The sequence below is a fragment of the Brachionichthys hirsutus genome, unplaced genomic scaffold (assembly GCF_040956055.1).
Source record: "Brachionichthys hirsutus isolate HB-005 unplaced genomic scaffold, CSIRO-AGI_Bhir_v1 contig_909, whole genome shotgun sequence".
NCBI classification, from domain to species: Eukaryota; Metazoa; Chordata; class Actinopteri; order Lophiiformes; family Brachionichthyidae; genus Brachionichthys; species Brachionichthys hirsutus.
The window spans coordinates 182,395-200,001 of NW_027180345.1; the positions used below are offsets into that span (position 1 = coordinate 182,395).

The 17,607-nt window shown below is 39.0% G+C and overlaps 1 protein-coding gene across 1 annotated transcript in view; it reads right to left on the bottom strand.

The window, feature by feature from the left end:
* Positions 1-17,607, bottom strand: part of LOC137913800 (receptor tyrosine-protein kinase erbB-4-like) — a 99,645-nt gene that overhangs the window by 47,635 nt on the left and 34,403 nt on the right. Inside the window, exons 5-13 of the mRNA XM_068757436.1 lie at positions 16,495-16,560; positions 11,859-11,977; positions 10,466-10,607; positions 9,570-9,683; positions 8,984-9,110; positions 8,640-8,713; positions 6,412-6,502; positions 5,861-6,060; positions 1,895-2,027 (exon numbers count right to left, since the gene is read on the bottom strand). Of these exons, the coding sequence (XP_068613537.1) occupies positions 1,895-2,027; positions 5,861-6,060; positions 6,412-6,502; positions 8,640-8,713; positions 8,984-9,110; positions 9,570-9,683; positions 10,466-10,607; positions 11,859-11,977; positions 16,495-16,560 (1,066 nt within the window). The remainder of the gene's footprint in view (positions 1-1,894; positions 2,028-5,860; positions 6,061-6,411; positions 6,503-8,639; positions 8,714-8,983; positions 9,111-9,569; positions 9,684-10,465; positions 10,608-11,858; positions 11,978-16,494; positions 16,561-17,607) is intronic.

A 17,607-nucleotide genomic window follows, 5' to 3' on the forward strand; every position in this document is an offset into this window, starting at 1 on the left:
TTCCTCATACCTCCTTAATACAGTCAGCAAATATCAAATTGAGACTCTGACCTTAAAGTCAGTTCTCCAGAAGTTCTGCAGGAAAAAAAACCCAAACTATAATATTGTTAATAATATTATAGTATATACAAACACATACGTCAATATAATATTGACATATGTATTTAATTAATTTCATCCCTCGGATCTTTAATATTTTCCAAAGAAAGTGGTCTTTCACCAACAGATGAAGATTACTTAATAATTCAACCACTCGTCTTCATAGCTTAAAGCGATGAGTTGATACATCTTAGTGTATTTGTCCTTGATTTGATCATGTTATCCTGATGCTGCATGCTCCTGAAACTATTCCTGCAGGGGTTCTGTCAAACACTTAATAAAGGAATCAGTTTGATCTTTGCTGCATTGGTAACCTTCACATTGTTGTATAAGAGTGTATGATGGTGAGCCCTACTTGAAAAATCAGGAATTACTTTAAGCTCGGGCTTAAAACAGATAATTGCTTGAGATGAGGCATGTAAATTTTGGGTTTTAGAAGGAAAAGCCTTAATCCAGTTTCAGTGCCAAGAATGCTAAACTTTGCTCATCAAACCTGTTTTATAGTTAAAGAAAGGGATTGAAACGAAGTAAGTGAATGAAAATCAGACAATGAAGGGGCCATATCGGCCCTCATTATCTGTGTTTGATTATTTTGATTTTAGGGCTTTATTGGAATTGTGGGTATTTACTTTGCCGAGACGAGGAAGTCTTTGTCCCTGACCTACCCACATTGAGCTGTTCAAACAAGGATGGTGAAAATAAACATTGTAGGAATGCAGTTAGCTGTGAAATTGGATGTCATTGACAATTGTATTAAATATTTCATTCCTCTTGAAAAGGGATGATTTTGCTTTTTCTATTTGCTTTCCAAATTAGGGATAATGGTGGTTAGCCTGACACAACAATTGCACTCAGCAAGTGATGAGAAATTGTGCTATCTTGTCAAACTCTGCTGCCCTACAAAGCCACACTGCGAATTGTCAGGTTTTGGTCATGTTCTATTTTCAAGAAATTAATTGCAGCACAGGGGGCAGAACGGTCTGTGACTTCCACGCAAACATGGATGACGTTTCAGTGTCCTGCTTAATTTCAAGACGATCCAGAGAAGGGAGTTTTCATGTTCTCGTGATTACCAAGAAAAAAGAAAAAAATCTGAAAAAAATAGCACTTGAGTGATTGAAATTTAATTTAATTTAATAAATTAACTTTTATTTACTTCAACTTTTGGAGAATGCAAAATTAATAAAATAAAAATCAGATATAATGCAATGATAAATATAATCTTTGGTTAATATTTTCTCAGGAAGAAGGCAGCAAAATAAAACATTTGAATCCTTCATCTTTTTATCAGGTTTAATTTTAATCATAATCTCTTGTGTTGTTGCTCTTCCTTATTATTGTGGTCAGCAAACGTTTTTATGACATCTTGGTTACTGGGGCTAGATGATTTTACCGGTTGTATACGTATTATATGTATGTCTGCTGGTTTGAATGGATATAGGATGTTTTATCTCATCCCACAGCAAATCAAGTCTACCTACGGCTACAGTAACATTGAACAACATAAATTAGTTGATTAAAAATATACATTTGTCATACAATCTCAGATTTTTTTTAACGTTGAATTGTGATTGCCTGTTTGAAGTGGATCACTTTTCCACTGGTAGGAAATGTTGCATTCTCTACAAAAATGTACATGAAGAAAACTGACTCCATCCATCCATCAAGAATGTTAAAAGACCTCCAGACACGTATGTACATACGTCCAACTAGCATTATGTAATCTACCAGTCATAATGACGAAGGAAGGCAGTGCTTATATATGAATGCATATGTGAATGCACAAGTAGCTTACCCTTCATAAAGATTGCAGATATCCACGCAGGTTCGTCCACGGCTGAAGTATTTGCAGGACAAGCACTGGTCTGGGCCTGGACCCCAACATCCTGCATCCGAACACAGTGGGTCGCACACCATGTGCTCCTTAGCTACAGACAAAATGAAAGCTATTAAGGTCACACAATTGTAGTCAAGCAGGATGCAGTTCTGCTTCGACAACTCAGCGCAGATGCAGAATATAAACCCTAATTTACTCCGAATTAGTCAGCCATAAATCAATCCAAAATTGGCCCATTGCTTATAAGAGGAGACAGGACTGGATGCTACGGCACATGCAATTTGTGTGGGCTAATTTGTCCAATAAATTTCTCCACCTACACACACCAGCTGTTATTTTTGTTGTAGTCTATAAAAGGTGCCCTCTTGATGAGACAACTTTGCAAAACAGCGGTTCAACTAATTGAGGCAAGGCAGACATCAAGCTGTTCCTTCAGTATAAAAATGCTGAGCTAACTACAAAAAAAGCATTGGTACGTAAGATCCAGAAAGTGCGGAGACAGACACGCCAGCTCGTTGATCTACAGCTACCGACGAGAAGCCAGGAAAATCTGACCTGGAAATGCATTTTCTTCACCGAATTCAATAAAATAATAAACACAACCTTTAAGGGCTCGCACATAGCAGCTGATGAATACTGTAATTCTCACATATGTGGTTGATGTTTAGGATAGTCATTTACTGCCATAGTAAAACCTACTTTTTATTTCCATGCTCTTGATCCACTCTGATTGCATTCAGTCAAAGGCAAAAATTACCCATTTCTCCAAGGCCACTCAGAGTGAACAATCTGTTTGATGTAAGCTCTCTTTCTGTTTCACTGTTCCTCATATAGTACCAACAGTTTCAAGCCATTACATCTACTTAGTTCCACTCTTCTCTTGCGTCTGCTTCTGTCATCTCTCACTCGTTATTTTATCCCTCTCAACTCTACAAAGATGGCTACATATGAGAGTATTACAGTGACAAAACGACTTTAACAGGGTGACAGCACTGCAGATACATTTGGAACTTTTATCACGGCATCTACATTTGATGTTCTTTCCCCTTGTAATGATGGATTTTAAAACAGTCTCTTATCTCATCTTCTCTTTTCTTGGCTTGGTTATAAAATACCTGCTGAATTCAAGGTTCTGGCCACATGTAAGCCAGAGGCTATGCTTCACTGTCAAAATGCTTAAATATTCACACATAAGGATGCAGATACATGGAGAAAACAGAAATCCAGTGCTCTTTTGAAGGAACAGGATGAAAGTATTGCCTATCACGAGAGAGAGAACCACCTCTGTTGGGTTTCTGGTGCCTCGGGTAAATTGACCACACAGAAGGAAAGATGAAAACAGGAAGGGTGTGAAGAAATAAATAAAGGAGAAATAAACAGAAGAGGAGTTGGGTGGCTCTTTTTTTTAAGCTATACAACACTTTCTACATCAAAAAGATACCAACTTCAGATGTTTCTGACGTGGCTGGGAAACAAAACCCCATGGGGTGCCAGGTGTCAGCTACCTTTCTGAATCCCACAAGATGACTGTGTGGATAAGGAGGAATGAAGAAAAGAAAGAATCAAATAGAGAAAGAAACAAAGAAAGAATGAATGAATATGTGCTAAAAATGATTAAATGTAATGAAGTTAAATTAACGAAACAAACCAATAGATGAAATTAAATGAAATAGTGGTCTGTTGGAGAAGTGTTCTTGTTGGATAACATATTAAAGTGTTTTGAAAGCAGGACTGTTGCTTCCTGAATTTCTTTCTTTATCAAAGGCAGCATTGAAAGCAATGAAGGGCAAGCATTGAAAAAAGCTTAAGAGTGCAGAAGGGGAAATTATCCTTGTTCCTGTGCAACATGGACAACACAATTCATTTTGTGTATTTTATTAATAATTCCTGTTTTTTAGTATTACTAGATCCTTGAGAAATCTTTTGGAACACCTCAAAAGGAATAGATTAAAAATAAATGAAAATAAATAAATGATGTAAATCAAACAAATGTCAGGAACACTTCCAAAGTATGGAGTCCTTGTGAGATCCACTGGCTATTCTAATGGATTGCTACATTCATCAGAGCCTCTTTGCCACCATTAATTAAATGGACTGCACTAATGGTAAAGGACAAAATGTGTTTATATCATTCTTTTGCTGAAATGCTTCTGCTTCCATCAGTTCTTCCTGAATGTCATTTGCAGTAATTATAGTCATATCTACCGTATGTTTGTAATACAGAGCAGAATTATTGACAAATTATACAATCAGTGCAGCTTGCAAAAGGTCCTACTGTGGTGGTTCTCTTGGTGTCAGGTTCTTCTCATTACCTCGTGCCATTTCTACATCACCACAAGTCTATATACATGCGTGCCCAAACACATACAGAGGAAAGAAAATGGACACATGCAGAGTTTTTATTCCCTGCCTTGTCTCTCCTCCAAGTGTGTGAGACTTGACCTTTGTCAGACCCTGCTAGGCTCAGTCAAGTGTAGACACACATGCACACTGTGATGCACACACACAGAGGCATGTCAAGGAGAACGGTGTGTGATTCCTGAGTCTAACCAATTATTCAAAGTCACTCGAGAATGACCAGTAAGGAACTGCTCGGGCGAAAGAAGCACTTGAACAGTGAAAACATGCTGACCATAAAACAACTACAGGTTTATTAATGTATCATGTCCCAACACTTATGTAATGGATATAATAAAAAGTAATTGAATCATCACTTCCTAAATGTTCATATTTTCTCGTAGCCATATCTTGTCTTCCGTCAATGACTCTTGGTTATTTAGTATAAGAGTTATTATTTTTGACAATCTTTAGAAATTAGTAAGCTCATATAGAGATCATCATAAAAGTGTGATATTATTGTACTTAAACTTGTAATATGGAGGACTGCAGTTCCAAAAAAAAAAAAAAGAAATCCTTCAAAATAATCCTGTTGGCTCTGAAGTCTGAACTGCATCAGATCATCATTCAAAATTATAATTTACCGGTAGTCTAAAATTGTCATGTCAGAAACTCTTTTGCTATTATCTGTAACCTATTTACAAATTAGAACATGATTTTGTCATAGCAATCAATACTATCGAGAAAGAAATACTCAACGGTCCTAAGTGATACCGAACAATGAAATAGACAAATCACAGTTAAAATGGAATTTGCCGCGTTGACTCCAATTTAAATAGGAGGACAAAGCTGATCGGTCTTCTGACAATTGATATGTCTAAAATTAAACATTGTTGCAAATACACGATCATTTACTATATAAGAAACAAAATTGGTATTTAACTACAAATTAAGTACTAAATAACTAAATAAATCTAGATAACTTAAAAAAACATAATAGGGTGAGATTTTCTTTCAGATATATTCCCTCAAATTCATAAATTACTCTGATAGTAAACTCTATCTGACCGTAGCTGTATTGTAACGATCCTCACCAAAGGTATTGACAACTCAATATTTTAAATTTATGAAGAGCCAAGATTAGCTTTTATTTTCATTGTAAATGTACACACTTTTTACATGCAATGAAATTCCATTTACCAAGGGCCCCTTGAAACAATCACACATCATGCATATGCATAGGGCCCCAGAGCATGCAGAGAGGGCATAGGGTGAAGGTGCCACCATGACTGGCCCACCTGGAGCAATTGGGGGGGCGGTGCTTTGCTCAAGGGCACCTCAGCAGTGCTCCAATGGTAAAACTGGCCCCTCTCCAGCCACCAGCACACATTCCTCATTTTTGTCTGTGCTGAGACTCAAACCGGTGGACTTCTCCACTTCCCAGCCCAAAGCCCAACCCACTGAGCCACTACCACCCCACAAATGTTGAAATGATTCCAAATCTGTCAGAATTGCAGTTAAATGAGATATTGACACTATCACACAGCAAAGCAGGTCAAACTGTTTACCTAAGATGCATCAACTTACAGCACTTTTGTGGGCTTCGATTGTTGCGAATGAGAGCTTTCTGGTTCCCAGTGCGAAACAGGCTTGTCCAGTTGACGGTGCTGTGGTAGCAAAGCTGGCTGTTCTCTGCGATGTGAACATTCCCAGCACTGATCTCTTTCAGGGACTGGAGCTGGAGAGATGAGATGCCCTGCTGCTTTAACACCAGCAGGGAGATCCCACTGTTGGGAGCAATGGGTGAGGGCAAAGATGGCCAGATTGGAAGGAGGGGGAGATGAAGAAAAGAAGAAATAAGAGAAGCCAAGAAGATGGATTAATACTATAGTTAAACTTGTAAATTATGTTACTGTAAATTGTAATTAACAGTAGGAAGAGGCTGTGTTCACAGTTAAATAGACAGAGATTGTCTTAATGCTAATTCTTGCTTTGTTTTGTTCACGCAGATGTGCTAAAGAAACACACTACCCAGCCACTGATTTCTCATTGTTTTAATGCCTGACATATAACTTTCAAATGTAAAAAACATGTCAACAAAGGCATAAAAGAAGAGAAAACTGATGTCAGATTTTTACCTGTACAGCGCTCTCCCCCCAATAGTTGCCAGATTGGAGAAAACACTTAAGTCTGTCATGTTGTTAGGCCAAGACTGGATGTTCAGGAAGCCTAAATGCCAAACAAAAAGTTCAAAATGAGTCTATCACAGTTAACACAACAGGATAGAATGACAACTGGATTAGTCCACATTCATTCATTCATTGTCCCAACCGCTTAATCCGTTATCGGGTCGCGGGCCAAGCTGGAGCCAATCCCAGCAGTCAATGGGCGAGAGGCAGGGGACACCCTGGACAAGCCGCCAGTTCATTGCAGGGCAACACAGAGACATACAATCAGCCACACACACACACTCACACCTACGGACAATTTAGTGTAACCAATCCACCCGAGCTGCATGTTTTTGGTGGTGGGAGGAAGCCGGAGAACCCGTAGAGAACCCACGCAGGGACGGGGAGAACATGCAAACTGTTCACAGAATGGCCACAGGTCAGAGACGAACCTGCGACCATCTCGCTGTGAGGCAACAGTGCTTACCACTGCGCCACCGAGCCGCCCGGATTAGTCCACATGAATCATACAAACAAGTTCCAGGGTTTTGGTGCCAGTTATGAAGCACAAAGTGTAGTATATCAACATTTCTGCATTTCCTTTCTCCGTTCCCGCACTGCTCCATCATTTAGAAGAATAAATGCATGCGCTGAGAAGATGGCTGCGGCTCATTTAGGATTTTCAATAATGGATTCAGGAATATCAAATATTTAGTGGAGAAATGGTAGGGTCCACAATCCCCCAGATAACAGAAAAAAAAACAGCTGGATGAAGTCATTGAAAAAATAAAAATGAGTGTGGGTAAGAGGAGTCATGATAAGATATTAAGATGAAATGTTGTTGATTCTCCAGGACGCCGTTGCTGATAAACGGTGGGGCGTTGGAAATGACAACTTATTTGGTCGGGTTCACCTGGGTGGGGATGCTACACCGCTCTCAACCACCTGGTTCACCTTCTCAACGCTATCCAGAAAGTTCACCACCACACTGTTCATACGGGAGGCTGATTTTATACTGCCGTACGCAACCTTCTCTCCCACCACGAAACTGCACTCCTCCAAGGAGCAGCTGACAGTTAGTGCCAGCTTGATGGGCAGCCAGATCCGTCCCTGCACCCTAAAACCCACCACAAATTAACAAGGGTGACGGTGATTAAACTATAGTAAACTGCAATGTGAATGACATTGGGAAAAGAAAAGCACAAAAATGGTGCACAGGTTTCTCAATCTCCACTCACTTCCTCACACCTTGAAAGAAAGAAAAATAAATCGGAGTGTTGACATGCTGGATGCTGACAGTCTACAATGCTGCAGTGACCTTTAGGTCACAGAAGGTTGGCGTCCTCTGCTGAAAGTCATGTTCTCTTGACAGATCAGAGAGATGACAAACTGAGCTGTCTGTCCGTATTTTCATTGGCCAATGGATTGCTCCTATTATCTTTACCCAAACTCACTGACCAAGAGCAAGTAAGAAAAGACAACAAACAAACAAAAGAAAGTCATCAGTTAGATAACTAAATCAGGCTCGGCATTTTTTGTCTTAATCTTAATTTACATTCATATCAGTGAAACGCAATGCTTTCAAAGTGCACTTAGACAATAGAATAGTGAATTTTGACAATAATGTTGTTCTACTATAATGAGGAACTGTTAGTGGCAGGTCAAGAACATTCTGATAAAAACATATGTTAATCAAAAAATATATTTTAAATATATATTTATTTTAACAGTAATACTTTTCCCGTTTCATTAGGGACTGTCACATCCGAGGTGCGAGGTTTCTTTATGATGGCACTGTCAAACGTCTGGGCTTAAAATATGACAATGTACATGCGGCTCAGAAGTGGCGGAAGCATACAGGAGCTAGAGGATTAACGATGTGGACCACATGCCTTGGATCTTTTCTTCATAGAGCATGAAGGGAGAGCTGGGGCTCTGAGACTGAGGCAGGGGACTCCCCAAGGGAAGAGTAGCAGAGAGACGAGAGGAGATTGAAAGACTCATGTGATATTCATCTTCTGCTGAAATGTCTGGCCATGGTGTGGACAGTCTCGGGGAGGATGGGTGGAGTGAATTCAAGTAATACAGATATGTACACAGAAAACAATAACATATATGAACACTATATATGGAAGTGCTTGTATATTCATTGGTGTGTTTCTGCAAGGATGCATGCTAGGAGAGTTCTTTTTGCCCACCTGTGATCTCGCGAACAGTGTGGAACACGTTGAGTTTTTCTGGGTCCAAAGCTTTAATGTTGTGATAGACATCTCTGCAATTCATAAATGAGAGAATCAGAAACAGACAGATCTCAACATCTGTATTATATGTATGGATGCAATTGTCTCCACTCGGACATAGATATGGCAATTAAATTTAGCTGTAATGCTTGCAATGGCACTCTGTTTTGTTTCTTTCTTTCTATCTTGTTACTTGTGAATCTTTACCCACATTCAATTTGAATTTCTATTCAGGTGTAATATATATGTTTCCTTTGTGTTCATATCATCATAATAGTAAATGCATTTTTCTCAGCTCTCACCCTTTGATGCCTGTGATGAGGAAAACTAAGTTGCCATTGATCTTGGTGCAGTTGACAAACGTATCAATGTTGTTGGAATCTACCGTCTGAGCCGTCTGCAGGCTGTCAGTACCAATGCCATCACAAGCTGGAACACACAAAACCATGTATTCATACCATATTTGTTTAGTCTAATTAAACATTCCAGAATAGATTCTGCACAGTATTCTAAAGTATCAGCATCTGCAAACAAAGCATGTTTTTGTAAATTGAAACTCCATGGATGATCCAGCTGCTCGGCCCATTTTCCTGTTAGCAGAATTTTTAATGTTCCGCAAAAAACCACCCATCCGCCTCCCTTCCACCCCCCCCCCCCCCCCCCCAAAAAAATAAATTAATTCAGAAAATAAAAAATAAGCACCCAATATTAGTTATGCTTTAATTCTCCTGTGTTTGACATGCATCTTAATTACAAACATGCCTATATTGATAGTAATGGATTACCAATACTGACCAGATTTAACAGCCTTATAAATGGCCAAATAATCACATTGATAAATTCTATATGTTTAATAATGACTTTAATTAGCATATATTTGAGTTGTACCTTTTGGACAGATGTCAGTACAAGGAATGCACATCTTAATGCGCTTCTCCTCCACCTCCATCTTGTTGCTGGGGCATGCTCTCACACAGGAGCTATGATCCACCACAAGGTTATCTGCAAAATGGTTTATGGTGAATGTCAAGTACAGATGGCTACTGTGTGTCACACGGGAACATAAAATATAGCAAGTGGTACCTCCTTTCGAAATTTACGTAAAATAACATTAAAAGTCAGGCTTAATCACTTATGGATTTAGTATCAGCAGCCACTGGCTGGTTGAATCAATTTTGGATTGCCTTATCAACTTGTTTGAGGGACAAACAAGCATACCAAGTCTTGAAATTTGAATTTACAGCTAAATTGACGCTCACTACTAACATCGCCCTCTGCTCACTGCTCTTTCACTTTCACTCTGTGCTGTTCGTTTGCTCACTCCGCTCAACCTGACGCTTCTACACATACACCTTTTACGTTTGTTACGTAAAAGAATATGTCAGAATATGTAACGCTAGAATGTAACTCACTATCACCACACTCATCTATATTTTACAGAAATGCCTGAGACAGAGTGGAAAGCACAGAGAGCGGTTGCTATGGAAACATTTCTCCATTTTTTCAAGTGGTTTTGGTGTAAGCTGCCTGGCTTGATTGCTTACTGTCTATACAATTTATTAAATGGCTCGAGATTTTTACCTCCCCTGAACAGATCTCCTTCCAACCAAACCAATGAATGACTTTCTTCATTCACAAATTAAATATACCTTTGAATTTCCTCTTTGCTTACAGAACTCAAGACCTCTGGGTCTCACATGTGATATATCGGTTACAGTATCAATGATGAAATACTGCATTTAATAGACAAACCCTTATCCTCCAATACACATGGTTGGGCTTACGTGGACATTTCTTGACACAGAAGGCTCCATAGGTGTACTTTGCTCTCGGGTTGTGCTCCAGTTGGAAAGTGGTGGGGTTGTAGACAAATGGCTGGGGGCACTGGGTCACACATGCCCCACTGTCATTGAAGTTGGTGCAGGCCTGCACACAAACACACAGTCCCTCAGTGAAACTGAGTGGTAAGACTGACATTGCAACCTTTAACAGGCGACACCGCAAAATTGGACATATATATATATATTTTTAAATGATCTTCTATGTTATTTTGTTGGAGATCAAGATGGGATTAATTTATGTAACTAACTAGGTCTAGGGTGACTAGGTCAACCGTGGCTATTCGAAATGTATGTGGACAGTATTGTAGAAATGCAGGAGCCAGATTAATGTTTACAGTTCTGTATGGAGAGAGGACAAGCGATGACATCATGAACCTTGTTTATCACACCATTTGGCTTGTCTTGGTCTTAGAAATATTCCACTGCAATTCTTGTTGAATTTATTTGGACAGCAAAAAAGCACCAGTGCTTTATCATTTTTTTAAATGGTTTGTACCATTTTGTGTCTTTCTGTTCTGACTAAACTGTCAAAGGTGCCATCAGCTCAAACGGCAACAATAGCCATTCCCATATTAATTTAGGAATCACAATATTGGCCAAATAATATAGAGCTAATATAGAGGTTTGAACCAAAAAATAAGCCAAAGCAATCAATTCCCTGAGTTTCCTTGCTGTTCAAGGTGAACCATAATGTTGCCGTAAATCATGAGCGTTCTCCGTTTTCATTTAGGTCAGCAAATTCCACCTATTGTGATGTCACATGAATGATCTCCATTTGTTCATAATCTAATATACTAAAATGAAGGGTGAGGAATCCTGATAAGTAAAAAAATAAATATAAATCTAATGAGGAAGAGCTTGCCTGTCCAAATGCAGACAGAGGAGCTCCGTAAGAGATGAACTCTGAATTACAAATGTAAAAACACATTTAACAGGCGGGGGGGTGAAAATAAAACTGATAAGGAACATGGCAAAGAGCCAAGATAGAAGAGGGAGTGGTGAAATGAAAACGGAATTTAGCAAAGGCACACAATGGCATGCTATGCTATTTGCAATATTAGTGGCAATTCACCAAAAACATTATTCTGGATAAAATAAATATTCTTACAAATGTACTTTAAATGAAATTAAGTTCAAAGGTACAAGTAATATGTGTCAGTTTATATAAATATATATATATATATATATAATAAAATAATAAAGTAGGCCACATTATGGAAATGGTTCCCTGATTTGTATATTACCATGTTAAAAACTGGTTTAAACCCCTGTCTGTGTGTGTGTGTGCGTGTGTGTGTGTGTGTGTGTGTGCGTGTGAGAGTGTGTGGCGACTTACAAAGCAGTCTGTGTCCTTTGGTCCATAGCAGCCACCTGCACACTCACGATGGCAGCAGTCACTAACATAGGGACCAAAGCAACGGCCGTCACACTGCTCAGCACACACTGTCTTAGTTACTGTGGAGTGACAGGTACAGAAACAGGACAGACAATAAATACTTAATACAACGAAAAAACCATCATGCACTCCTTGCTGAAATTTTTACAGTGAATAGAAACTAAAAAGTGTGGGAAAGTGCATTTGCATGTATGTCTTCCAAGTCCAGTTGACACTGAAGCGTCTCTTCCACCTCTATGTCCTCCATTATAGTTCTGCCTCCTTGCATGCTCCTCTGAGGGTTTCTTCTGAGCTGCATTTGATGGAGATGTAACAATAATGTGTGTAATGCAGTAATATGTATGTGTTCCTTGCTTGCCAATATAACCCAATATTACTGTGTGAATGTCTACTGCACTGTTGTATTTGTATGTGCATGTGTTTTAATCTGTGTAGTGGTTCCCTGTAGGCATGGTGACAAGTTACTATCCCTCTGATCAATGCCAGCCACAGGGCACATCATACACACGTACCATCAGTGGCTACCATTAACAACGCTTGCACTAAAATGAAATAACCTACTTTACTCAAAAAACACTCAAAAAACAAAAAATGACCTTGCCAAGACGTGATGGAATGCTGCAGATCATGTGGCTTTAGAAATCCATTTTCAGAAGAAAAAAAACTGATAAACACAGAAGGAATCCATCTCATAAAATACTGAAACCACAATTTCTCGGTCTTCTAGCACTTTTGCCAGCTAAATGTGATTTTTTTTTTTACATTTTCTCAAATAACCTCATAAATAATTATTACTCATTATGCCACAGCAAGTGAAATCAAAGTTCTCCACTTCGCACTGTCCGTTGTATCGTCTTCCTCAACACCAACACCATAGACTTGTTGACTCTAGTGCTTATGATTTGGATTGTTACAAACTGCATGAAACTGTGGAATCAGATGTAGGAGGGGTTTAGTATCATTAAAATTTGTCTCCAATTTTAAGATCAAGCTGATACTCTTCACAAGAGACTAAACATATGATTTTGAAACGTTTGCAAACTGTCCTGGGCTCCCTCAATAGACTTATCGAATAGACAAGAGGCTCGTATTCGGGTTGACAGATGGTTTGTTTAACTGTCGCAACACAAATGTCCATCATAAAATTATCAGAAACCTGTGGTGAGCTGCCTTGTAATCCTGTGGGGTGTTTTGATGTGCAGTTATCTTGTAACAGAGAGCCTCTGGTCGCAGAGGGGAGCTGCTGCAGAAGCTAATTAGAATAAGTAGCTGCACCTGTGCCTGACAAGGATGAGGGAGATGTGTGAGCTGGAAGGGAGGAAGCTGAGCACAGGTGATTCCAGGGAGCAACTCAGCCTAGCGGCACTTATTTCCGGGATGGGCTCTATTTGCATGCCGGTTAGAGCTGCAGGTGTTGATGCTGCAGGAAAAGCGGCTGCAAGCCAAATGCCCCGAACTGGGCAAGTTAGGTGCACCAGAGCACAGCACAAGAGGTGCTTTTTAAGCCTTTCAGTTTATCTAGTAATGATGGATTCAGAGGCAAATTAAACGAAGGGTCCACCACAAAGGAAACCCGCCCGAGCCGGCCATTAATTGGTTTGGTATGATAATGACATTTCTTTGGGCTCGTAATGGGCTTGACACAATTTCTAAATTTGCTTGCTGAAGGTGTAACATTTCACACACAAGAGGCATAAAAAAAACATTCTAATATGCAACGCCACCATCAGCAATGCTTGTATATTTCAAATCTGTCCTCAAACTCCACTTCAGATTTATTCTTCCTTTACTTCTACAAAGTAGTTTTCTTCCGGTGGCACCATCCAATAGCAGTGATTTGAAATGCCAGGACACGGGCAGAGTTTTATTTTTTCTTCTTGAGTGTGTTCCCTTCTCCCTGAGTTGCTGACGCCAAACATCTCCATTTGTTGTTGATTTTGAGATGGAGAGATTATTCATGACAATGTCATAGGAAACATCTTGGAAGTCGTTTTTCATTTGACATGTTCACACCCATTCATTCCATACATTTCTACAGACTAAATCATAAAATCCCATGAAAAATCCAGAGGACGGATGAATCATGACATCCACATATGGATGAAGATGGTAAAGGTGGAGTGGGATATCAACTAAAAGGAAGGGGACAGACAAGGCCAGAGCTTATTGGGGACTAGTTGTCGGTAACAGGTCTAGGTCAAACAGTTCTTTCCTCATTATCTTAATGAGATCGCAACCACAGAACAAATAGGAAGAGACATGTCAGGGTAGGAAGTGGCCCCTGCACAGAGTGATGGAAATAGAGGAGAACATTGATGGCAGAGGCAGTGCAGAGGAATTGGAAAGGGAGGAGAGAAACAGATTTATTCAATGGCAAAAAAGGGAAAAAAATGTGTGTGTGTGTGTGTGTGTGTGTACTTCTCTGTATTCATAGTTAGCCTCACAAGTTTCAGTAATACATGCAATGTATGTTTGCCATGACATAACATCCTAACATTCTGAAGTTAGGCTATTTATGGTTTAACTTCTGTATAATGGACTGTGTCCCGATATTAAATACAATCATTGGTCATCCTAACAACGGATATTTTGGGGTAAAGTAAAAGTTACAATAAGGCCGTATAGAAGATTATGCTTTATACATTACGCATCTATAATAAAGCTAACAATTACATTTTTATTTTTTTTAAACAATTCGCAAGTTTGATATATTTTCTCAAAGACACTGCTGCAAAATTTGTTCAGTAAGGTTCAGATATAAAATATTAATAATTTAGAAGTGAATGTGAATGTGCAATATTATTTTAAAGCTGAGATGATATGTTGGGTAAAAAGTGCTATTATCTGAAGCAAATTAGGGGGGAAAAATCAATCAATAAGTAATAACCAATTTAATGCATATGAAGAATGCATACACCTTGTGTTACTCTGCTGTAATCACATAGGCTTTATTATTGTTATTATGTTGTTGTTACTGTATGGTTCAGTAAGTTTGCATCACATTATCTAATCTGAGAAATCGATATCAATTGTAGGATAACAATTATGACAAAGGACAGCGACTCAATCTGAAACTCTGAACACAAACTCCTGTGAGCCAGGCTAGGTGGTGATTAGAAGTAACATAATAATAATAATAATAATGCTTGATTTTATATAGCGCTTTTCTGGGCACCCAAAGACGCTTCACATTGTGCATTACTCATTCATACCATACTTGGTGGTGGTAAGCTACTAGCCACAGCTGCCCTGGGGCAGACTGACATGGTGATCATGGTAACCATGGTGATCTAGCTAAGTTTAAAGAGAGCAACCTTCCCAACATCGCCAGCCCATTATTTTCAATTTTGTATTATATTCTTCATCATTTTTCACGAAGCCCTGACTTTTTGTTCCGAACTGAAATTGACTAGTTTCTTCTCGTAACCGTTGCCACAAAAAACATTAGTCAATTCTTTGCCAAAACCCAACCAATCCTTAAACAAAACAGTATCAGATTGTTCGTATGATTTTTTAATTGTGTGTTGTTTTCAAAGACATTGCTTAAGTGTTAATAGAAGTCAGATCCATTGGGACCTCAAGTAGAAAAACTGAAAGTATTAGTTTTTATTTCTGACTTTAAGACCACCATGGGATAGTCTGCAGCCTGCAGCTCTTAAACCTCATTGATTTACTGTGTGGGCGCATGTGCACGTGTGTGTATATGCGTGCCTGTCTGCGTGCATGTGTGTGTGAGAAACACTGACAGAAAGTTTGAGAGCCTACAGATGATGATGGAAGGGGAGGAAAAAACCCGGCGCTTTCATTTCCAGATGGCTTCAGTCCCGCATCATTCTCATCTTTTTTCAGCTGCTACCAGCTTGTATGAAGGGTGGCAAGTCCCTGCAGGAGGTTTTGTGTTATATGTTTTGGATGTCAAGGGATATTGTTAAATGTTGACATGTTCATTATGTGTGTGCATGCCTTGAGGTGATGGTATCTACACAACTATTATACATGAGATCAAACACAGTATGTCCGTTTCCTGCTGTGAAAACAGGCCCCGTTTATGGTACAAAAAAACAAGTTTGGTTAAAGTACAAAGAGCAAAAGTGAAAAACTGCTGCAGTTAGCGTCACACGTCAAAGAGTTTTTTGATTTATTTTACTTTGCCAAAGCTTAAGGCAATCCACAGAGGTGATGGGAATGGAAAACTGTGAGTACAGATCAGTTAAAACTTTTTTCACAGGGTGGAAAATATTGAAAAGAATGCTCGGAAAAATAAGGGTTTATATTCATAAAACACAACTTCATAATTCTCATTACCTAAACTGACCTATTGTCTACTTGCAAAACCTGTACACACCTGTGTACACAAACACAAACCTGTGGGGTGGATATATTTGACATAAAAGAATGAATGAAACAGAGATCTGAAAGTTTTAAACTACTAAGTACTAATAATGATAATTATATTATGGAGGGAATGTACTGAAAATAGAAATATTCAAATTCTAATTTGTACTTGGTGCCATTGAGAACGAGCAACTAAAATGTATTGATTGATATCGCAAGCTAATGTCACCAATATACTTACAGCTTTGACACTGGTCCTCTTTGGGTCCCCAGCAACGACCGTTACAGGAACGATGGCATCTTTGACCTGTGCACAAGATCACAAGACAATAACTTACCAGTATAAAATAATAATAGTATTTATGATGATAGGTTTATGCATTTATTCAATTTAAATACTTTACCAGTCTAATTACATGTTGACGGGTTATTTTCACCTCGATTATAATGTTTCGTAAAATGTTTTTCCCCAGGTATTATTATTACTATGCAAAAAATAATAGTGATCCTTGCTACACCACAGCATGTACCTTGACTAGTACTCAAAACTCATGTCAGAAAAATGTAAATACGTTTCGCACAAGTCGTCTTGTATGCCAGTCCATCCAAATCATATCTGTGCAAATCAAGTTGAGTTAAAAGCAGTTCAATCACGAGAGACAAGTGGATGGAGTAAAGATCATGGTTGATTACAACAGATGATATGTGATGATTAAATCTTGTCAGGATTTCTTAGATGCTTAAACAGTACAGGAAGATTTTGTGATAAAGGGGCATCTGCGCGTAGCAGCGGTGAGATAAATCCCCTCATCAGATCCAGACACTGGTGGTGGGTGATGGGTCTGCTGAGACTGATAAAATGATGGAGTTGGTTAATCTGCAAGGACTGGGCAGCAATGGATGAGGAGGAGGAGGAGGAGGAGGGCATGAATAACAATGGCATGAATGTATGGAAGATAAGGAGGGAATTATATTTAAGTAGACAGAAACAAGATGATAGGCTAATGGTGTCAGCCTGTCTCTTTGCTGTTTGACAAATGTAACCAGCTGATAGGAACTTCTAATAGCTCAATTGACAAGCCAAGAACAGCAGGAACTATACTGAAAATGCATTGGAGGAGTGAATGACAGCATGATATAAATAATATTAATAATAAAAAATACAGGCCAACAAGCATGTAGAATAGAAGACTTCTTGAATGAACATTTTCTACTTGCATCAAAGCAGCATCATACCCACTGAGCTTCAGCTAGTACAGGCATGGGCAAACTACGGCCCGGGGGCCATGTGTGGCCCCTTGGGCTTTATAATCCGGCCCGCTGAATTTGTCCAAATTATATAATAAAATGTTAT